Genomic DNA, 24,884 nt, shown 5'->3' on the forward strand with positions numbered 1-24,884 from the left:
GGAGGAGGAAGATATTGTCAGTTGTGATTCTACTCAATATAAATGCATTAAATAATTTTTAGTTCTCATATTAAGCCACAAATAGGAAAACTCAGTGGACAGACTATGAAAAATTAGTTCTTTAGTTCTGTCTGACTGATATTTCTGAATTTTATAAACTATTTACCAAGCATGAGACTGGGGATATAAAGACACATGAAACAGTTCTTGTTTTCAGGGAACTCGAAAACTGAGTGCCCTGATAACCCATGGCAGGAAGCATAGTAATAATCACAATACGTGCCATTTATGGAGCACCTGTTTTACCGGTTGAATTCTCATAACAGACTTAAGATCTACAGAGTGAGGAAACTGAAATTCAGAGATGTAAAGTCTTTTGCCAGGAATAGGCAGCCAGTAAATGTAGAACTGAGATTCTTGCCTGTGTGAATGGTCATAGTAGGGCTTCTTACTGTATCATGTGAATGAATCTTTAGAGTATATACCTGTATGTTTACAAAAACAAAACAGAAAAAACACTTTAGAAACTTAAAATAGTAATATAAAATAAGTTCCAACTCACAGTTGTGAAATAACACATGTCTAGTTGTGAGCATGCAGAGATGGGATTTGAATCACTGTTCTCCACTGCTTGAGTTATAATTGATGGGGTGAGATTTATCCCTGCTTAAGTTGGTAATCGATATTCATGTAAGTCTTATAAAACTTTAGGGCCAAGATTTAGTTAGTCTTTTCAGGGACTTTAAATAAAAACGAGAAACAAAAAAGCCCTAGGCAAATTTAAATGTTTAAAAATTCACTTTCTGTAGCATAAATATTCAAGGTCAAAGAGCAGTTATTGCCAGGAGCAATGCTAAATTCATACACTCCATTGAACACTCATTATGACTGTGAGAGAAAAAATAAAAAGCAATTATATATACAAAGTAGGAAATGGGCTGAAATGTTAGTTGTCTTTTCCAAAATACATGACTCATAAGCAGCAGGGCTGGGATTGGAACCTCAGTCTGTTGAGTCCCCATGGAAAATGGAATAAAGGCTTTCCAGGCAAGAAGCATGAGGAAGGACATGGACACGTGAAAGTGTTTGGTATATTTGGAAATAACAAGTGGTACAGTGCACCTGAGAAGCACTTGAGTGTGGGATTATAAAAAAGAGGCTGGGGGTGTGGAGGAATAGGAGGAAGATAGTCAAAATGTACAAACTTCCAATAAGATAAGTACTAGGGATGTAATGTACAACATAATGACTATGGCTAACACTGCTGTAAGATATACAGGAAAGTTGTTAAGACAGTAGGTTCTTAGTGTTCCCATCACAAGGGGAAATGTAGTTTTCGTGGGTTTTTTTTGCATCTATGTGAAATGATGGATGTTAACTAAACTTATTGTGGTAATGATTTCACAATATATGTAAGCCAAATTATGCTGTACACCTTAAACTTATACAGTGCTATGTATCAATTATATCTGAATAAAACTGGGGGAAAAATCTCAGTCAGTGATGTGAAAAATGAAACAAAGCAACAACAAAAAAAGAGTCTGGTAGGTCACAGGCACATTTTTGAGAAATTTATATGCCATATACGGGAAATTGTACTCTATTCTGTAGGCTATATAAAAGTGTAAGCAGTTGAGTGCATGCTAAGATCTTTATTTTTAAGGACATCTGGTAATGGTTGTCTTGCAGGACAGAGAACCAGCATCAGACAGACCAGTTAGGCTAGACAAGAGCTGACAAAGATCTATTATGTGGATGAAGCTGTGAGGATGGGAGGAGGGGACATACTTACTAGTTGACTCAGATACGGAGTCCATAGGAACATGGTGATCAGTTGAATTTATTCAACAAGGAAAGAGATAGAAAATGCTTCTAAAGTTTCCACATAGGAAAGGCGGGAAGAAGAATAGATCGGGATTGGGATTTTTTTTCTGGGCATTTTGAGTTTGAAGGGCCAGTGCAAGAGCAAAAGTAAAGATACTCCTTTGGCAATTAAAAATAATGATCTGGAGCTCAGGAAAGAGATCTTCATTCAGGATTTAGACTTGGGCTTCATCCAGGGAAAATGTGTAAAATGGAATTACCTAGGACACTATGTGAAATGAGAATTTGGGGGATTATCACCCCTTGGGGGCCAGACAGAGCAAAAGCAGCCAGCAAGATAGATTCAGGGACTACAAACATCAGAACAGAACCTGGAAAAGGGGGTTTCGTGGAAACCAAGAGGAAAGGTTGACTGTATGAAAGAATAAACTTTCAGAATTTGTTTGGATTGGAATCTGCAAAAGTACTCCTTAATGTAAAAAGTTTGCAAGGAATATACTTCTCCCAAATTGTTTCCTAACAAGATAAAGTACACACTGTTGTATTTGCAGGTTAATTAATATAAAACAGTGAAGTTAACTTAAAACTCCAGTTAACAGATTGATTTTCTTTTTTTTTTTTTAAATAAGAGAAAGAGGGACATTTTATGATAAAAGAACTAATACAGGCAGTGTACAGTAGCCATAAACTTTTACATACCAATCAACAGTAGAGCCAAATACATAGAACAATATCATATTTTTTTGTTTTGCTGTGATGATATTTTCTTTTTAACATCTTTATTGGAGTATAATTGCTTTACATTGTTGTGTTAGTTTCTGCTGTATTACAAAGTGAATCAGCTATACCCATACATATATCCCCATATCTCCTCCCTCTTGTGTCTCCCTCCCACCCTTCCTGTCCCACCCCTCTGGTCACAAAGCACCGAGCTGATCTCCCAGTGCCCTGCAGATGATTCCCACTATCTATTTTACATTTGGGACTGTATATATGTCAATATCATTCTCTCACTTTGTCCCAGCTTGCCCTTCCCCCTCCCCGTGTCATCAAGTCCATTCTCTACATCTACATCTTTATCCTTGTCCTGTCCCTAGGTTCTTCAGAATCTTTTTTTTTTTTTTTTTTAGATTCCATATACGTGTGTTAGTATACGGTATTTGTCTTTCTCTTTCTGACTTACTTCACTATGTATGACAGACTCTAGGTCCATCCACCTCACTACAAATAACTCAATTTCCTTTCTTTTTAATGGCTGAGTAATAGTCCACTGTATATATGTGCCACATCTTCTTTATCCACTCATCTGTCGACAGACACTTAAGTTATTTCCATGTCCTGGCAACTGTAGTGGGATCGCTGGGTTGTATGGTAGTTCTATTTTTACATTCTTAAGGAACTGCCATACTGTTCTCCATAGTGGCTGTATCACTTTACATTCCCACCAACAGTGCAAGAGGGTTCCCTTTTCTCCCCACACTCTCCAGCATTTATGGTTTGTAGATTTTTGATGATGGCTATTCTGAAAGGTGTGAGGTGATACATCATTGTAGTTTTGATTTGCATTTCTCTAATGATTAGTGATGTTGAGCATCCTTTCATGTGTTTGTTGGAAATCTGTATATCTTCTTTGGAGAAATGTCTGTTTAGGTCTTCTGCCCATATTTGGATTGGGTTGTTTGTTTTGTGATATTGAATTGCAAGAGCTGCTTGTATATTTTGGAGGTTAATCCTTTGTCAGTTGCTTCATTTGCAAATATTTTCTCCCATTCTGAGGGCTGTCTTTTCGTCTTGTTTATGGTTTCCTTTTATGTGCAAAAGCTTTTAAGTTTCATTAGGTCCCATTTGTTTATTTTTGTTTTTATTTCCATTTCTCTAGGAGGTGGGTCTTGCTGTGATTTATGTCATAGAGTGTTCTGCCTATGTTTTCCTCTAAGAGTTTTATAGTGTCTGGCCTCACATTTAGGTCTTTAATCCATTTTGAGTTTATTTTTGTGTATGGTGTCAGGGAGTGTTCTAATTTCATTCTTTTACATGTAGCTATCCAGTTTTCCCAGCACCACTAATTGAAGAGGCTGTCTTTTCTCCATTGTATATTCTTGCCTCCTTTATCAAAAATAAGGTGACCATATGTGCATGGGTTTATCTCTGGGCTTTCTATCCTGTTTCATTGATCTGTATTTCTGTTTTTGTGCCGGTACCATACTGTCTTGATTACTGTAGCTTTGCAGTATAGTCTGAAGACAGGGAGCCTGATTCCTCCAGCTCCACTATTCTTTCTCAAGATTGTTTTGGATATTTGGGGTCTTTTGTGTTTCCATAAAAATTGTGAACTTTTTAGTTCTAGTTCTATGAAAAATGCCACTGGTAATTTTATAGGTATTGCATTGAATCTGTAGATTGCTTTGGATAGTACAGTCATTTTCACAATGCTGATTCTTCCAATCCAAGAACATGGAATATCTTTCCATCTGTTTTTATCATCTTTAATTTCTTACATCAGTGTCTTATAGTTTTCTGCATACATGTCTTTTGTCTCCTTAGGTAGGTTTATTCCTAGGTATTTTATTCTTTCTGCTGCAGTGGTAAATGGGAGTGTTTCCTTAATTTCTCTTTCGGGTTTTTCATCATTAGTGTATAGGAATGCAAGAGATTTCTGTGCATTAATTTTGTATCCTGCAACTTTACTAAATTCATTGATTAGCTCTAGTAGTTTTCTGGTAGCATCTTTAGGATTCTCTATGTATAGTATCATGTATGTGCAATCAGTGACAGCTTTGCTTCTTCTTTTCTGATTTGGATTCCATTTATTTCTTTTTCTTCTCTGATTGCAGTGGCTAAAACTTCCAAACCTATTTTGAATAATAGTGGTGAGAGTGGGCAATCTTGTCTTTGTCCTTATCTTAGAGGAAATGATTTCAGTTTTATACCATTGAGAACGATGTTTGCTGTGGGTTTGTCATACATGGCCTTTATTACATTGAATTAGGTTCCGTCTGTGCCCGCTTTCTGGAGAGTGTCTATCATAATGGGTGTTGGATTATGTCAAAAGCTTTTTCTGTATCTATTGAGATTATCATATAAGTTGTTTTTAAAATATCTTTATTGGAGTATAATTGCTTTACATTGTTGTGCTAGTTTCAGCTGTATAACAAAGTGAATCAGCTATACATATACATACATCCCCATATCTCCTCCCCCTTGTGTCTCCCTCCAATCCTCCTTATCCCACGCCTCTAGGTGGTCACAAAGCACAGAGCTGATCACCCTGTGCTATGTAGCTGCTTCCCACTAGCTATCTATTTTACATTTGGTAGTGTATATATGTCCATGTCACTCTCCCACTTCGTCCCAGCTTCCCCTTCCCCTTCCCTGTGTCCTCAAGTCCATTCTCTATGTCTGTGTCATTATGCCTGTCCTGCCCCGAGGTTCTTCAGAACCATTTTTTTCCTGATTCCATATATATATCATATGGGTTTTATCTTTCAATTTGTTAGTATGGTGTATCACATTGATTTGTGTGTATTGAAGAATCTGTGATAAACCCCACTTAATCATGGTGTGTGATCCTTTTAATGTGCTATTGGATTCTGTTTACTAGTATTTTGTTGAGGATTTTTGCATCTATGTTCATCAGTGGTATTGGCCTGTAGTTATCTTTCTTTGTGACATCTTTGTCTGGTTTTGGTATCAGGGTGATGGTGGCCTCGTAGAATGAGTTTGGGAGTGTTCCTCCCTCTGCTATATTTTGGAAGAGTTTGAGAAGGATAAGTGTTAGCTCTTCTCTAAATGTTTGGTAGAATTTGCCTGTCAAGCCATCTGGTCCTGGACTTTTGTTTGCTGGAAGATTTTTAATCACAGTTTCAATTTCAGTGCTTGTGATTGGTCTCTTTATATTTTCTATTTCTTCCTTGTTCAGTCTCAGAAGGCTGTGCTTTTCTAAGAATTTGTCCATTTCTTCCAGGTTGTCCATTTTATTGGCATAGAGTTGCTTGTAGTAATCTCTCATGATCCTTTGTATTTCTGCAGGGTCAGTAGTTTCTTCTCCTTTTCATTTCTAATTCTATTGATTTGACTCTTGTCCCTTTTTTTCTTGATGAGTCTGGCTAATGGTTTATCATTTTGTTTATCTTCTCAAAGAACCAGCTTTTACTTTTATTGATCTTTGCTATTTTTTCCTTCATTTCTTTTTCATTTATTTCTGATCTGATATTTCTGATTTCTTTCCTTCTGCTAACTTTGGGGTTTTTTTTGTTCTTCTTTCTCTAATTGCTTTAGGTGTAAAGTTAGGTTGCTTATTTGAGTTTTTTCTCGTTTCTTGAGGTAGGAGTACATTGCTATAAACTTCCCTCTTAGATTGCTTTTGCTGCATCTCATAGGTTTTGGGTCATCGTGTTTTCATTGTCATTTGCTTCTAGGTGTTTCTTTTATTTATTTATTTTTTTGCAGTATATGGGCCTCTCACTGTTGTGGCCTTTCCCGTTTGTGGAGCACAGGCTCTGGATGTGCAGGCTCAGTGGCCATGGCTCACGGGCCCAGCCGCTCCATGACATGTGGGATCTTCCCAGACTGGGGCACAAACCCGTGTCCCCTGCATCGCAGGCGGACTCTCAACCACTGTGCCACCAGGGAAGCCCTGCTTCTAGGTGTTTCTTGATTCCCTCTTTGATGTCTTCACTGATCTCTTGGTTATTTAGTAGTGTATCATTTAGCCTCCATGTGTTTGTATTTTTTGAGTTTTTTTTCCTGTAATTGATATCTGGTCTTATAGTGTTGTTGTCAGAAAAGATACTTGATACAACTTCAATTTTCTTAAATTTACCCAGGCTTGATTTGTGGCCCAAGATATGTGCTATCCTGGAGTATGTTCCATGAGCACTTGAGAAGAAAGTGTATTCTGTTGTTTTTGGATGGAATGCCCTATAAATATCAATTAAGTCCATCTTGTTAAATGTGTCATTTAAAGCTTGTGTTTCCTTATTTATTTTCATTTTGAATGATCTGTCCATTGGTGAAAGTGGGGTGCTAAAATCCCATACAATTTTGTTACTGTTGATTTCCTCTTTTATGGCTGTTTGCATTTGCCTTATGTATTGAGGTGCTCCTATGTTGGGTGCATATATATTTACAATTGTTTTATCTTCTTCGGGAATCGATCCCTTGATCATTATGTAGTGCCTTTCTTTGCCTCCTGTAATAGGTTTATTTTAATGTCTATTTTGTCTGATATGAGAGTTGCTACTCCAGCTTTCTTTTCATTTCCATTACATGGAATATCTTTTTCCATCCCCTCATTTTCAGTCTGTATGTGTCCCTAGGTTAGAAATGGGACTCTTTTAATTTTATTTATTTATGGCTGTGTTGGGTCTTCATTTCTGTGTGAGGGCTTTCTCTAGTCGCGGCAAGTGGGGGCCACTCTTCATCGTGGTGTGCAGGCTTCTTACTATCGCGGCCTCTCTTTTTGCGGAGCACAGGCTCCAGATGCGCAGGCTCAGTAATTGTGGCTCACAGGCCTAGTTGCTCTGTGGCATGTGAGATATTCCCAGACCAGGGCTCAAACCCGTGTCCCCTGCATTGGCAGGCAGACTCTCAACCACTGTGCCACCAGGGAAGCCCAGAAGTGGGTCTCTTTTAGACAACATATATACGGGTCTTGTTTTGTATCCATTCTGCCAGTCTATGTCTTCTGGTTGGAGCATTTAATCCATTTACATTTAAGGTAATTATCGATATGCATGTTCCTATTACCATTTTCTTAATTGTTTAGGGTTTGTTATTGTAGGTCTTTTCCTTCTGTTGTGTTTCCTGCCTGGAGAAGTTCCTTTAGCATTTGTTTTAAAATGGTTTGGTGGTGCTGATTTCTCTTCACTTTTGCTTGTCTGTAAAGGTTTTAATTTCTCTATTGAATCTGAATGAAGTCCTTTCTGGGTAGAATAATCTTGGCTGTAGATTTTTCCCGTTCATCACTTTAAATATGTCCTGCCACTCCCTTCTGGCTCCCAGCGTTTCTGTTGATAGATCAGCTGTTAACCTTATGGGGATTCTCTTGTATGTTATTTGTTGCTTTTCCCTTGCTGTTTTCAATATTTTTTTTCTTTGTATTTAATTTTTGATAGTTTGATTAATATGTGTCTTGGCATGTTTCTCCTTGGATTTATCCTGTATGGAATTCCCTGTGCTTCCTGGACTTGATTGACTATTTCCTTTCTCATATTAGGGAAGTTTTCATCTATAATCTCTTCAAATATTTTCTCAGTCCCTTTCTTTTTCTCTTCTTCTTCTGGCTCCCCTATAATTCAAATGTTGGTGTATTTAAGTTGTCCCAGAGCTCTCTGAGGGTGTCCTCTATTCTTTTTTCTTTATTCTGCTCTGTGGTAGTTATTTCCACTATTTTATCTTCCAGGTCACTTATCCATTCTTCTGCCTCAGTTATTCTGCTATTGATTCCTTCTAGAGAATTTTAAATTTCATTTATTGTTTACTCTTTAGTTCTATGTCCGTGTTAAACATTTCTTGTATTTTCTCCATTCTATTTCCAAGATTTTGGATCACCTTTACTTTCATTTCTATGAATTCTTTTTCAGGTAGACTGCCTATTTCTTCTTCATTTGTTTGGTCTGGTGAGTTTTTACTTTGCTCCGGCATCTGCTGTGTATTTCTCTGTCTTTTCATTTTGCTTAACTTACTGTGTTTGTGGTCTCCTTTTTGCAGGCTGCAGGTTCATAGTTCACGTTGTTTATGGTGTCTGCCCCCAGTCGGTAAGGTTGGTTCAGTGAGTTGTGTAGGCTTCCTGGTGGAGGTGACTCGTGTCCATGTTCTGGTGGATGAGTCTGGATGTTGTCTTTCTGTTGGGCAGGACCATGGCTGGTGGTGTGTTTTGGGGTGTCTGTGACCTTATTATGATTTTAGGCAGTCTCTCTGCTAATGGGTGTGGCTGTATTCCTGTCTTACTAGTTGTTTGGCATAGGGTGTCCAGCACTGGAGCTTGCTGATCCGGTCTTAGCGTTGAGACAAAGGTCTCTAGGAGACCTCTCGCCAATTGATATTACGTGAGGCTGGGAGGTCTTTGGTGGCCCAATGTCCTGAACTCGGCACTCCCACCTCCAAGGCTCAGGTCTGACTCCCGGCTAGAGCATGAAGACCCAGTCAGTCACACAGCTCAAAGAAGAGGGAGGGAAAAAAGTAATAAAATAAAATGAAATAAAGTTATTAAAACAAAAAATAAAAGAATATGTTATTAAAATAAAAACTAATAAAAAAAAGAGAGCACCCAAACCAATAAATAAATCCACCAATGATAACAAGTGCTAAAAATTATATAAGATAAGCATAAAAATCAGAAACTAGTCAGTTGCATATAGCAAACCCCAAGTCTACAATTGCTCCCAAAGTCCACCACTTCAATTTTGGGACAATTCGTTGTGTATTCAGGTATTCCACAGATGCAGGGTACATCAAGTTGATTGTGGAGATTTAATATGCTGCTCCTGAGGCTGCTGGGAGAAATTTCCCTTTCTCTTCCTTGTTCGCACAGCTACTGGGGTTCAGCTTTGGATTTGGCTCTGCCTCTGCATGTAGGTCGCCCTCTGGCATCTGTTCTTAGCCCAGACAGGAGGGGGTTAAAGGAGAGACTGATTAGCAGGCTTTGGCTACTCAGGCTGGCAGGAGGGAGGGGTATGGAATGCAGGGTGAGCCTGGGGCGGCAGAGGCCAGCATGATTTTGCAACAGCCTGAGGCATGCTCTGTGTCCTCCCAGGGAAATTGTCCCTAGATTACGGGACCCTGGCACTGGTGGGCTGCACAGGCTACCAGGAGGGGAGGTGTGGATAGCAACCTGTGCTTGCACACAGGATTTTTGGTTGGCTGCAGCAGCAGCAGCCTTAGCGTTTCATGCCTGTTTCTGGTGTCTGTGCTGATAGCCACGGCTTGTGCCCGCCTCTGGAGTTCATTTAAGCAGTGCTCTGCCTTCTGTGGGCAGACAGGGTAGGAATCCCGTCTCCTGGCACACTTTGAAACAATGGTGTCTTGACTCTTAGGCACTTCCAAACTTTTTACTGGACTCCCTCCTTATGAACTGTGGCACACTAGCTCCATTCAGGCTGTGTTCATTCAGCCAACCCCAGTCCTCTCCATGGGATCTGAGCTCCGAAGCCTGAGCCTCAGTTCCCAGTCCCCCCCCCAACACCAGCGGGTGAGCAGACAATCCTCTCAGGCTGGTGAGTGCTGGTTGGCACCCATCCTCTGTGCGGGAATCTCTCTGCTTTGCCCTCCGTACCCCTTTTGCTGCGCTCTCCTCTGTGGCTCCGAAGCTTCCCCGCCACCACCCCGCCATCTCCACCAGTGAAGGGGCTTCCTAGTGTGTGGAAACATTTCCTCCTTCACAGCTCCCTCTCAGAGGTGCAGGTCGCCTCCTTATTCTTTTGTCTCTGTTTTTTCTTTTTTCTTTTGTCCTCCCCATGTATGTGGGGGGTTTCTTGACTTTTGGGAGGTCTGAGGTCTTCTGCCAGCATTCAGTAGCTGTTCTGTAGTTGTTCCACATGTAGATGTATTTCTGATGTATTTGTGGGGAGGAAGGTGATCTCCACGTCTTACGCTTCCACCATCTTGAAGGTCTCTCAGGCTTAATATTTTTACCTTCTTACATCCAATTCTGTCTTTGTATTCATAGCACTATTCATTTAATCAATAATCAGTGTTTACATAAAATGAGTATATAGGTGTTTACTTCAGAGCCAGGTCATACTGTATAATTATATTTCCTTCCTTACCCTCCCCCTTATCCCCAGCATTAATGATTATCTTTGGGTTTTGCTCACCTGATGTGCTATATCCATGTACTTAATTCCTTGTAAATATTCCATTAGCTCTGTCAGACATGCCCACTCATCTTTCTCCACTGATATGCCTCTCATATCAAATATTCTGTGAAGTCCTCTGTTCCTTGGAGACCTCGGTCCTACTGCTTTCTGCCCTCCTGATCTAGCTGGACAGTGTGACTCCCTAAGCCCGCTGCAAAGCTGGACCCCATGACTTGTGACTTTGTTTTACTGTTCTCCAACATTGGGCCTATGATTTTCAGATCCCGTGTCTTTCTCTTACTTTTTTCTTCCAGTAGTTTTGTAGGAAAAGGTGCCAAGGAAGTAAATTCTCTGAGTTCTTGCACATCTGAAAATGCCTTTATTCTACTCTCACATGTGATTTATGCAATAGATAATATAGAAGTTGAACATTTCTTTTAGATTTTTAAAGGCATTTTTCTGTTATATTTTAAAACTCAGTTTTGTTATTGAGAAATCTGATGCCATTCTAATTCTGTGTTTGGTATATGATTTGTTTTTTCCATCCTCTGTGGAAATTTTCAGGTTATTTTCTTTATCTACAATGTTTGGACGTTTTGTCATTATGTACTTTGGTGTGGGTCTTTCCTTGTGCTGAGTACTTGGTGTGCTCTTTTAATGAGGATAAATGTTTCTATTTTTTGTATTATTTCACTGATAATTATCTCCCTTTTGTTTATTGTTTTGTTTTATTTGTTTACTTTGCCCTGCCTCTTTTTCCTGGATCCTATTCAGTCAAGAGTTAGACTGCCAGGATTGATCCTTTGTCAGTGATGTTTTATTCCCTACTTTCCATTTCTTGTTGTGTGTGTGGTTTTTTTGTTGTTGTTGTTTTATTTTTCTTGGAGATTTTCTTAATTATAGCCTTCTAAACTTTCTTTTTCACTTTTTGGTTTGAAATTTTTTGAATATTTTGTATTTTTTATTTCCAAAATCTCTTCCTTAATCTTTGAGCTTTTCCATAGCATCTTGTTCTTGTTTTATGCATTATCTCTATTATTGTCTCCAAGGACATTAATTAGAATTGTTTTAACATTGTCTTTTTCTCTGTCAAGATCTCTGCATCCTTTGGGTTTATTTTTTCCCTTTGTCTATTTTCCACTCTCTTTTTCATGTGGGAGACTTTCTGTAAGTAACTAACAATCCTTGGTCCTAAGTGAGGCAATAGCAAAGTCAGATTCTCTGGGTGGATCTCATTGACCAGCACACTTGGCTTTCAGATGAACCAGAGAAGAACCTGACTACTTTGCAGGATGACATACAAATAACGGTATATAGAGAGAGTTTTTTTCCCTTTGGGAGGGGATTTCATTTCTTCAGAGACAGTCCCTCGATATTACTTACTCTTAGTATGAACATCAGACATTGTTTTGCCTGGGAGTGAAGAGCAATGGGCAAGGGGACTTGATTGTTCTGGATTTTGAGTTTAAAAGAATCTTTAAGCTATTTTTAGCTAGATATCTCACCCTGCCCTTTGCCATGTTTTGAGCTTCTCCTTGGTTATATGAGGGCAAATCTGTTTCTCACTCATCCTTATCTCTTTACAAATGCAGAATGCATTTTAATCTATGGTTTTCTCTGGCCCACTTATCTGTAACCACTTCTCAATCTGCTTGCATTTTCCAGAAATTAGTTTAAATTTCTCCCCCACTCCACTCACTAATATCTTCTCACATTTTCTTTTTTAGCCTTATCAACATATACCTTATTTTAAATTCTTTTGCCATCATTACAGCAGAATGTCTAGAGGAAGAGGAAATAAAACGTGTGTAGATATAACCAGAAGTCATAGCTCTTCCTTTCAAAGGTGTTATGATTTTGGCTGATATTTTTATTTCTCTTGGAATTTCAGTAGGAACACTTAATTCTGGGTATACTTTTAATATATTGTTGAGAGAGAGTTTTGAAAAAGTTCTCTACCACCATCTTAAATATTAAGGCAATCAGAAAAGATTCTGCCTGGTCAAAGTCTCATTTAAACTTTAACATAGTAAGAAATAGCTTTCCATCAGTGGTAGAGTAGGAGAACTATGCTCTGAACTAGAATGGGACTGTCTTTATCTGGTCAGCTTCATTTATTGTCTCTGCTGATACACTAATCAGGGCAGCAGTTCTGGAACATGGAACCAGTTGGACAAGCTAAGAGTTTTACAAAACCTGCCAGGGAGCCATCACAGAAAACTTGAGGTCCCTTAGAAGTTATGTGTAGAATTTCAGTGGATCTACCTTCATAATTTTTCATTTGTTCTTCAAACCATTGACTTGTCCTTTTGTTTTGAAACAGAATCATATTTCTCTCTATATCAAAGAATCTTGCTTTTTTAACCTGACATAGGCATTACATGGAACCCCTGAAGTTATAGTACTGTGAAAATAAGAGTGGTTAAGGCTACAGTGGAAGAATCAACAGAGCCATACTTTGATGTCTTGGCTGAGACTTTAGTATGACATTGGGGAGGGGCAGGCAGCAGGGGCAGAGAACATGATGAGTTGATTATTTTTAGTAAAATTTTTCCATGTGTACCTGACTTACATTCATGCTAACAAAATTAACTTTCTACATGGAATTATTCCTATGCTCTAGAAATGTGAAATTTAAATAGTTGTTCTACTGATGTCCCCACTTCAATAGTGTAGAAAGCAGCCTGTGTTCTTCATGAGCAATAGATAAGTAGTGATCATTTGCTACTAAGTGGAATTTAAACCAACAAAAAGTTGATACTTATTTTACATCATTTTAAACATTTAAGGTTGGAAGATAAAGAACACTTATCAGGTAAGCTAATAATGGAAAATAAAGTAGAAGTGTGTCAACTTCCAAGTCTCCGTTTCTTAAAAGATAGTATCACCAACTGGCTAAGACTAATTCCACTTCTGAAATGAAGATCATCTTCCAATTGACAGCTTAGTTTATTACTCAGCTACCCTTCTGGAACTCATAGTGTTTAGAGGGGAGTGAAAAGCTAATGATTATGCATTAGGGTGTGATATATACACAGTAATAGAGGCATATTGAAAAGTATCATATAGTAGAGCACAAGCTTTCCAGTCAACCAAGACCTGGGCTTGAATCCTGGCTCTGTCATCTGATACATTTATAATCTTGAGCAAATCTTGAGAAACCAGTGCTCAAAATATATTAAAGAAAATCAAATAAGACAAGACATCTACCCTTAAGGAACTTATAGGAGAGGCAGACAAATCATTAAGAAGAAAAGGTGATGATTGCTATGGTGGAAGAATGTACAGGGTGTTATGGGGTAGAGAAAGGGGCATCTAAATCAGATGAAAGGTCAGTGAAATCTTACAGAGATGTGAGCTTTGAAAGGCAAAGATGGTGTAGGGACCAGAATTCCAGGCAGAAGCTGTGTCATAGAAGATCGTGTATGTGCACAAGGCTGTATTACTTCTTGTAGACATGGAAAGCTAAGGAAAAGTTTTAAATAGGGGAGTCAGGTTTTCAAACCAGGATTTTTGATAGAGCAATTGAGGAGTTGCAATGTGGAGGATGAAGAGGAGCAGGTGAGACTTGCAGTAGGCAGATTGATGAGTAACAAGTACTCCAGTTGAGAAAAGGTATAATGAATACACAGAATGCCAGGTAAAGATGATGAGGGGATGAGGCTACAATGACCAACTTGTCCTAGTTTGCCTAGGACTGTCCTGTTTTAAAAAAAACTGAAAGTCCCATGCCCCGGGAAACCTTTCAGTTCCTGCAAAGCAAGATGGTGGATCAGCCCATCTGAGGCTCTGAAGGTAGGAGTGAAATGGATGGGGACACTGATCCAAGTCATATTCAGATGGTAAAATCTATAAGACTCATAACTAGTTGGATGTTGTCAGGGTGGTGACAGAAAGGGAGAAGTTGAAGACACTAATCAGGTTTCTAAGTTGGCTGCTGGAGTAGCGAGTTGTACCATCATCTGAGAGAGATTGAATCACTGTGTGTAAATTCTTTCAAATCATGGACTTTTACCTCTACTTTATAGTCCTAGTCAATAGTGTCTCTTTTGCACATGTATTATTCATGGCAGTTCCCTCTCTTAATTCTACAATTTTGATTGATTTGCAATTTAGATCTGAAAAAAAAATAATACAAAGCAATCTTTTAGTGGCTCTACCTTTTGTTAGTGCAGTAACATGGAAATATGTAGCAGTACCCAGGCCATGTGTCCAGGCTGGAGGCAATCTCCTTATCTAAAAAACAGGTGCTGGTGTTTGTACTTTTTAGGTTGTTCTTAGTAGAAAGGACTGAATTTTATAGTCGGTCTCCTAGAGAGAGTTCATCTGTTTTAAATACTTCACAACCCCTAGTCTTTGGATTTGATTCCCTAAATGTGTCAAAAACAAATACATTTCAGGCTACCATTCTTATGAAATAAATTTTAAATGATGCCATTTAGAAAAGTCAGGGGAGACATAAAAGTAGCTATTCAGCTCATTTTTAAGTTTTCAACTGGATATTTCATATTTATGTTGTTTTCTCATTCTCTGAATGATGGATAACATTCCTTGATTCTTTTCCAAACCAGCTTGATTGTACAAGCCACAGATAAAGGTATACCCAGGCTTTCTGGTACAACTGTGATCAAGATACAAGTGACTGATACAAATGACAATGCCCCGGCTTTTCTCCCCTCTGAAGCAGTGGAAGTTGCAGAAAGTAAGTGTGGTGATTTGAAATATCAAACTTGTATATCATCTACAATTTTTTCAGCTGGGTGCTATGTGAAATATAAGTACTAATCCTCAACAACCACATAACATAAGTAGTTTTTATCTTCATTTTACAAAATAGAAAATGTCAAAGAAGTTAAAAGTTAAAGTTGGGATTTGCATTCAAACCAGCAGGAGGCTGGTTTCCCAAGGTCAAACCAGCATTCCACACAGCTTCTTTATGTGTATGGACATTGCTTAAAAGTGAAATCTCTATGAAGAGCATCTTTTGTTGACTGCGTTGCTCACCATAAAGCTCCCCTGAGAGGCAGTGATGTTCTTAGACTAATAACACTATTAGTCTTTGTGTTGCTGAACTCAGGTCTGGCTGTTCACCACTCGAAAGCCAAACTCAAGAGGCAAGTGTTGAAAGGAAAGGCTGATTTTTTTCAGGAGGCCAGTAATTGGGAGGGGAAAACATACTTGTGTCCAAAGGCCAATTCCCCACTGCTGATCAGGGGGCAAGAGCTTCTAAAGGGGAGTTTCATGGGTGTACAGCCAGAGGGAGGGGGCTATGAGCAGAAGAGCACAGTCAGCTCTGAGGATCAAGTTGAAATTTGTCATGTGGTGGTCTGATCAGCATCATCTTGATTGCTTTAAGCCCAGTTAATCTTCAGTTCCAGGGTCGGTTTGTTCCCATTTCTTTAAGGCTGGTTCTCAGAATTGTGGCAGCTTATGTCATGGCTACAGCCTGGCCATCATATAGTTAACTTCTTGATCTGGTAGAGGTTTCAGTATCTACAAAACAGCTCAAAGAATATGGCCCAGAATATTATCTATAGCCCTTGAGGAGGAGCTAAAGGTCCTTGACCTTGCTTAATGACTAAACTATTATGATTTTGTCCTGTTTGACTACTTTTCTTTTGTTTCTGTATTTCCTCACTTCTCTGATTAAATTTATTTATTTATTTTTTTTCATTTTTTGGTCATGCCATGAGGCTTGTGGGATCTTAATTTCCCTACCAGGAATTGAACCCAGGCCCTCAGCAGTGAAAGCATGGAGTCCTAACCACTGGACCACCAGGGAATTCCCTAAATCTATTCTTTGACTAAAATTTTTCTACAGACAAAAGAAAGGGGGAGGACATGGTGGGGAATCTGTCCCAGGAAAGCCCCATAAGGTTCTGCTCAGTTTTATTTGCAGTACACTAATGACAAGTAATAAGTGAAGGGAGTTGGATGTTCCTCGCACAGAGTTATCATTTTCCTCTAGTGTAAACTAAACTTCAACATTTGCAGAAAAATTTTACCACATTAATGGTAGAGGTTGAAAATACAAAGTTTTACGTTATATTCTGATTAGCCTTAATTGTTTGGGTCTCTGGGTTATATGAAGACTCCATAGTCTGTGATCTCAAAGTTGTTTGTGGTCAATGGCTGTACTGGTAAAATCCAACCCAACTTTTTATAGTTGAAGTTGCAAATAGTGGCCCTTCACTATCCTCTCTCCTTTCACTCTTAATATCCAACTTCTTCCTAAAATGTGCTTAACATTTTGTTATGTTCACTTTCCAAACAAATTATAAACATTACTGCTTGCAGAGGGCTATATTCCAGAAATTTTTATATATAAGGATACCTACAAATATTTTTAAAAATCTAAAATACTCTGCCAATAAAAAATTGTCTAGTTTTGCCTCTCACCAGTTGGATATATTTTTCCCAGCTTTTACTGAAGGTAAGAGTACATGCACTGGAATCAAAATGCAGCAATGTGCCCAGGATAAATATATCACAAGAACAAGCTGTATAAATCAAAACATACTGAAAGGGGTCAAGTGTGGTTGGTGTATGTCAAGAATGTTCAAATTTGAAACATGAAAATTATGAGTCTCCCACACAGTGGAACTATTCTGAATGCCTTGGCATCTTCTTTCCACCTGCACCATACCTGTCAGCTCCAAAACAAAGTCCCTGTCTTGGCAGTTTAGGCTAGAGAACATATATGACATGTGAGACATTTACCATGTCATCTATTTGTGATTTTTTTGGTGAATAATATTAGATATCTGTTTTCATCACTAGTATGATGTACACTTTCTATAGTCTTTATAATTTTGAGAGTCAGATTTTAAGAGAAGGAAGCAGTGTGTACCACTCAAAAGAAATAATTTTATAAAAATGAATATAAGGAACTAAGTATCTATTTCTAACTTTAGCATCCAAATATTTTCATTTAAATCTTGCCTACTTTTCATAAATTTATGTTTTGTATTAATGTTTTGAGTAATAACCTTCCTCCCACCCACATCCCCATTAATATATGGTTTTGATATAGAAACTATATAGTACAAATAAGTGGCTTAGAATGTTTCTTGGTGCTGGAATTGTGTTATAAACATATGATGAAAAGTGTAATATAAAAATTGAATATACCCTACTTCCTCAATTCCATACTCACTGGTAAATTTTCACTTTTATTGGGCTCATAAATTCTTCAGAGTTTTTGTTCAGTTCATAACGAGCCTTGTATGAGAAATCATGCCAATAAATAGCAAATCATGTTGGACTTAAAATCAAAATGCTTGGATTGAACTGTTAAAGAAAAATATTTCAAAGGATGACTTTTAATGGAGACTGACAGTGGTCATGACTATTTCAGATTCTTTGCCTGGTGTAATTGTGACTCAGATATCAGTTCATGATGTGGATTTGAATCCAGCTTTCATCTTCAGTTTCGTCAAAGAGAGTAATCCTGGAACTAAGTTCGCTATTGATCGGAACACTGGGGTAGTGGTGCTAGTGAAAACACTGGACTTTGAAGAAGCTACTGAATATGAGCTGCATATCCAAATTTCAGATTTGGTGCACCACACGGAAGGGACACTCATCGTCCATGTGCTGGACGTCAATGATAACCCACCAGTATTTTCTCAAGATTCTTACCAGGTAGAGAACTTAAGAGATGTTGAAACTTGAAAGAATAGGGAATAATGTTGACACTAATTTAGACAAACAGACAGTATTCACTGCTTTTACTGCCTAAGTTGTTGCTGAGAGTTTTATATTTAATATTATGGAGGACAGAAGTACATATGGAATTGAATATCACATTCAATTCAATTTCTTAGGTATGTGTCACAAATCATCATATGAAAGTATGTCACCATTTTTCTAGTTTTTAGGGATTGGGATCCAGTTGTTCATAATAATTGGGACTTGCCTAATATTTGCAAAGCCACAAATAAGACAATAAGGTAGTTTGGATTATCTGCAGTTAATTTGAGAAAACCTTTTCTTTCCTAGACATGTATTTTTGAATATATTGATTAACATTTTGCAGAAACAAATCATGAACAAAACTCTACAGTGTAAACTGTAGATTTTAGAGCATAGTATATGTTTATAGAAGTAAGGACAATGATAACATTCACCTAAGTACTTGGATATGGGCTCCAGGACTCTTGAATGTAACAAATGCAAGGTTTACCTGTAAACACAGGAGAGAAGCTAACCTAAGTAATGATCTTCTGTGAAGGCTTGTTAAATAATACAATGCTCATAATTATAAAATGTACAGTATAATAATACATTAGTAAATGCATTAGCTGTCCTCTACCACACAGAAATAATTTTTAGAAGGAAAATTTTTCATAATAAAAATCAAAACTGAATGAAAAATTTTAAAAGTTTTTGTTTTTCTGAATTCTGGAACTGCTAATACAATCTTCTTAATATGTTCACTCTATAAATTAATCTGCCTAAAAAAGTCAGGTTCTCTATCTTTACTATAAGCAAAATGAATAAAAGGGCCTCAGGTTCTGACCCTGCTCATAAAAATAGCTACAACCTTTAAGCACAGTGCCCATCGCCCTCTTTTCCCCTCAGGTCACCATTTCCGAATCGGTGCCTGTGGGGCACGCAGTGCTGACCGTGGTGGCCACAGATGTGGAAAGCAACGAGAACATTTCTTACAGGATCCTTTCTTCTTCTAAGACATTTTCAATTGATCCTACAAATGGTGAGTTATTTATAGTGGCTTTAGCATTCATAGGTTTGAGTTACAGGGTGGAAGCCTGAAATAATCCTTTCCAAATGTGCCACCTCCATCCCCACACGCTGGTATCAAAGACACCACCTTCTTATTTCTCTTCACGTCAAATGCTGTGGTAGCAGATCCTGGTGCTATTTCTCTTCTCCAACATCTCAATGGCTGGAAAGCAAAAGGAACTGATTAAATGCTGGCAAATGCACAGAAGTTCAGAGACCTCAGTATAGTAAATACCAGCTCATCCAGCCAACCAAGCACAGTTGAAGTAATTAGCCCAGGCCTCAACAAGAATCAAAATGAAGTCAAAGAGGTTCATTTAAAACTGAAGACTTCATGTTACCAGAGTTTAGAAGCTTTTTTTCCAAGCCAAGTACAAGAAGTTCAGTAACAGCATCACATATTCAACAAGGACCAAAAAAAAAAAACCAAAAAAACAAAAAGGAAAATTATTTGAGCATCTCTACTAAGTGAAAACAATTGAGGATGTTTTGGTTTCTTTGATGTCTCCCAAGGCTCCTCGTTTTGTTATCAGAGATCAAGACATTTGTGGTTGTGAAATACATTCAGGCAAGGATTTCAGGTTAGAAAAGTAAAGCATTGTATAGAGAAAATTTAACAGCAAGTAGACATTAAAAGCTAAATTTGATAAAGGTGAATAATTAGCAAAGTGCTGTCCCTAGCAGAGCACATGCTAGAAAAGAACAGGGCTGGGACACGTTACACTGTGTGTTCCCCATCTCCACCCACCACTGCGTTGTTTCACAAGTGAGAGCTGACTTATAAGTCAAACTCTGGATGATCGATGTTAATTAGGTTTACTCTGCTGATCACTTTGCAGTTACACAAATATCGAATCATTATTTTGTACACCTGAAACTAATATAATGTTATATGTCAATTATATTCTCAATTTTAAAAAGTTAACCTCAGGATTACCTGAAGGGAGAATTTAGTCACAAAATACCAGTATGAGGCCCTCAGAGTATGGTAACGGGCAGAAGTAGGTAATGTTGCCACACAGCCTGTAGATGAATGATTACTGGGTGGACTCGAACATGTCAAGAATTTGGCTTTCCTCTCTCTCTCTGTCTCGCTCTCTCTGCCACAGCAAATTGCAGTGTGACGTCGTCCCTCTGAGCACTCGATCCTGGCAACACTTTTGCTTGATATGCATTATCAACAGACTTTGCATTGATTAGAATGTTTTTAAAATCTTGAATATTATCAGGTCAACTGAGTTCATGGTGGGACCCAAACTGAAATGTGGCATTTAAAAGATACCATTTTGTATTCTTTCTTTGTGACCATACTTAAGACACATTTTCCTTAGAAAAATATCGTTACATACATACTTATAAAAATTATATATTTCTATATTTAAGATGATAAAACGTATTACACATATTTCATCAATAGGGGAAAAACCCACTTGCTGAATTAAACAAGAGCTTTAGGAAAAGCATCTCTAGAATTCAGCAATAGTTGTAAGTCTGCATTATCATATTTACTACTTTCATTTGACTAGCATGAGTGCCATCCAGCATTTCCAGAGTAAATATCTTTATGCCAGAATGTCTCTATACATGTGTCTATGCGTAGTAGAATGGGGTATAAGTTATTCAAATAAGAATACATTTTCTTTAAAAAGTAATAATGGAACAATTTACTATATAAAAATAAAATGTTTAAAAACTTATGGCAAAGTCATCTTCAAGCAGCACACATATTTAATAGTGTGAATGCCATGAATATTATTTCTGAATCTTAAGTGTTACAAAAGTATAAATGTAATAATCTAAATTTTCTATTTGGAGTTACCTTTGGTTGTAACTAACAGATATCTTTACATATTAGTAAATATTTGCTGACTAAGATGATCATGAAAATTTTACTTCACAACGTTGAAAGACTATGTCTTGTTTTTCAGGCACAGTATATACTATCAATCCCGTCTTACTTCTGGATAGAAAATCAACAATTCGATTTCTTGTTGAAGCCAGTGATGGTGGGATTCCTGACCTGAAGGCTGTTACCTTAGTGGAGATAGAAATACAAGATGTGAACAATTATGCCCCTGAGTTTGCAATAGAATATTATAATCTTAGCTTGAGTGAAGACACTCCAATTGGAAGCACACTTGTCACCTTTACAACTGTTGACCATGACTGGACCCATGAAAACACTCATGTTGAATATTCCATCATCAGTGGCAATTCACAGAACAATTTCTATGTGGAAACTAGTTTCATTCATTCAGAATATACTTACAAGCAAGTTGGTTACCTGGTGTTGATTCACAATCTGGACAGAGAAGCAACCGCCAGTCATAAGCTTGTCCTTCTGGCCTCTGACCATGGCTGCCCTCCACTGAGTTCCTCAGCCACTGTGTCAATAGCAGTACTCGATGTGGATGATAACCCACCTGCATTCAGCAGTCTGGAATATCATGCCCACATCAAGGAAGGTACCCCTCGAGGGAGCCCCATCACTGTGGTCTCAGCAAGTGACTGTGATGTGGCTTCACATGCAGAAATCGTCTACCATCTAATCTCTGGAAATGAGAAGGGGCATTTTCACTTAGAAGAAAAAACTGGAGTTCTTTATTTGATTAAACCTTTGGATTATGAAGAAACGATAAAATTTACTTTAACTCTCCAAGCTTCAGATGAAGAAAAGAAGCAGTTTTCTTTTGCAGTTGTGTTTGTCAATGTCCTGGATGATAATGACCATGCACCTCAGTTTATGTTCCCAAACTTGAACTGTGCTGTTCCTGAAAATCTTCCTGTTTTCTCCACCATATGTTCTGTAAATGCTTTGGATTTTGACACGGGTCCTTATGGAGACTTGACCTATTCTATAGTTTCACCCTGTTCTCTCCTTCATGAGATGCCGCACGATCATGACCTCTTCCTCATTGACCCCTTATCAGGGGATATTCGTGCTCAGCAAGTCCTTGACTATGAACATGACAAAAAATACTGCCTCACAGTTCAGGCCAAAGACAAGGGTGACTCAACAGCCTCCTTAATGGTTTGGGTGGATATTGAAGGGATAGATGAGTTTGAACCCATTTTCACTCAGGATCAATATTTTTTCAACCTCCCAGAAAAGAGTAATGTAAGACAATTGATTGGCAGAGTGGAAGCATCAGATGCAGATGCTGGTATTGATGGAGTTATTCTTTACTCCCTCGAAACTCCATCTCCCTTCTTTTCAGTAAATAAAACTAATGGAAATATTTATTTAAGTGGAGCCCTTCCCCTAATAAAAAGTCAAGTCAGCAAAGAAGACACCATCGAAATGAAAATAATTGCTCGTAGCCCCAAACCGGACTCCAAGTTTACATCTTGTACTGTTTTTGTGAATGTGTCTTTTTCCTTGGAAGGAAAACACTCCACAGAATCAGCTAGCAGCTTTTTGATCAGTCTCACTGTCTCCTTTTTAGTGTTTTTGTTACTTGTCTTCATTCTAATTGTACTTATTTTAAGACATAAACAAAAAGATGCAATAAACAATTTTGAAGAAAAGAAAACATCATCATCCTTAGATATCAGTGTGAGACCGACCAGGGATGCCAGCACGCTGAAACCCTTCCAAAAAACTAATGAGAGTGATAATGAGGTAGTGCCCGTGGACTCCATGCCTGAATGGTTGAGTTTAACAAGAATTATGGAGAAGGACATTGCACATCTGTACAGGCACTCAAACTCCAGTGGTCACTATTCTGTGGAAGGAGAAACTGCAGAAGATAAGGAAATCCAGAGGATAAATGAGCACCCTTACAGAAAGGACTCTGACTCAGCTCTGAGTGATCGGGAGTCCAGGGTGCCAGACTCCGGCATTCCAAGGGAATCAGACCAGCTCTCTTGTTTGTCTGGGGAAACTGATGTGGCGGTCACTGCTGAAACAGCAGAAACCAGCCATACATTTGAGGAAGGAGATCAAGGACAGGGCTGTGGCACTACCTATGTTCAAAATAACATCTTACTCCAGCCTCTAAAGAAGAGAGAGGGAAAAGTGGGCATCCTGGCTGATGTCAGAAAAGAGGCCGTCTTTATTTCAGGTGATCAGGAAGCAGGATGCGCAGCTCTTTCAACCCAGAGAAACTCTGATCATGATGTAAGAGGCAACTATCACTGGGATTATCTCCTTAGTTGGGAACCCAAGTTCCAACCTCTTGCATCAGTATTTAATGATATTGCAAAACTAAAGGATGAGCACTTACATATACCTGGCATTCCAAAGGAGAAGAAATCTTTTGTTTTTCCACCACCTTTGATAACAGCAGTAGCCCAGCCCGGGATTAAAGCAGTTCCACCAAGATTGCCAGCCATAACCCTGGGGCAGGGACTTCGGAAATACCCACACTCCCCCATTCGCTATCATCAAAGTTCTCTGCCGAAAGCCATGACGCCTAGTTTTTCTCCATCCCTTTCTCTGCTGACCACACAGACCCCTGCCATAACCCCGCTGCTGTCAGATGGAGAGTTATTAGGAACACATCTGAGTGGTACATGCCATGAACCTAAAGCAGCAGATGAAGCTCAAATATAAAACAATTGTGATGTCAAGCACCTGCTCTCCATTGGTCATGAATGATTGGACAAAACATTCCTAAGTGAGCTCCTTGAGATTGGGTTCATTTATCTATGAGTGAGGGATATAATTTAGTCTAGGTTTTTAGAACCCTCTCATTTAAGTTTGGAGAATTTGTTTCAGTCTTAATGAGAAGTTACCCTGTCTTTTAACCTTTATGTTTTGCTCTCAGGACTCAAGTTTGTATATATTAAGTAGTGTATATTCTGTCACACCTGGTCTTCTGTATGGTTAGATTTCCAAAGGACACAGTGAACTTGGCTGACTGCCAAAACGTTTATATGAAAATAAATGGAAATAAAGTATACTGTATTCTGGTCACTTTACTGCTGATGATTCTGCTATTTATAAAACAAATTAGTAAAGACTGAATAAAAAATGAGTGTAGGACAAAAAGTAGCAGAGAGGGGAAATTTGGAAGGATAAACAAGTTGTAAAGTGAAGCAGTTTTCTGCAGATCTGATATACTTGGAGATGCGTTTCCCCATTTTCCCCATAAGCCACACTTGGGGAGTTTAGCCATAATTTGAATTTACTATGGTGTCTTTTGGAAATCTAATGAGAAATTAAGAATGAAATTTGTCATACCTCTGTGCCAAATAAGAAAATTATTCTTGATTAAATGAACCAGAAATGCATGTTCTTAATGGAGAGCCAGTATTGATAAAAGCAATAATGTGTGGTTGGCTGCCACTGAAGACGTATTTCCTTGGCCTTCTTTACAAATAAAATGATTTTTTTTTTCAATGCTCTGTCTTGTAACATGGTACGGGTACAGACACTAAACTCTGAAGATTAATTTGTGTATATTTCTTCATTTTATTTTCTTCTACATTCAGTAACTTTTGGTGAGAAATAATTTATCCACTCAATGTCAGTTTAAAATTTTTCACTCAGATAAAATTATGTTATTTGCTAAT

At 38.2% G+C, this 24,884-nt stretch overlaps 1 protein-coding gene across 1 annotated transcript in view; it reads left to right on the plus strand.

The window, feature by feature from the left end:
• The window catches only part of DCHS2 (dachsous cadherin-related 2), a 134,650-nt gene extending 110,728 nt beyond the window's left edge, over nucleotides 1-23,922 (plus strand). Inside the window, exons 17-20 of the mRNA XM_067734645.1 lie at nucleotides 15,194-15,324; nucleotides 17,980-18,266; nucleotides 19,206-19,338; nucleotides 21,296-23,922. Of these exons, the coding sequence (XP_067590746.1) occupies nucleotides 15,194-15,324; nucleotides 17,980-18,266; nucleotides 19,206-19,338; nucleotides 21,296-23,922 (3,178 nt within the window). The remainder of the gene's footprint in view (nucleotides 1-15,193; nucleotides 15,325-17,979; nucleotides 18,267-19,205; nucleotides 19,339-21,295) is intronic.
• The last annotated feature ends 962 nt before the right edge of the window (nucleotides 23,923-24,884 follow it).

The sequence above is a fragment of the Pseudorca crassidens genome, chromosome 4 (assembly GCF_039906515.1).
Source record: "Pseudorca crassidens isolate mPseCra1 chromosome 4, mPseCra1.hap1, whole genome shotgun sequence".
Taxonomy (NCBI): Eukaryota; Metazoa; Chordata; class Mammalia; order Artiodactyla; family Delphinidae; genus Pseudorca; species Pseudorca crassidens.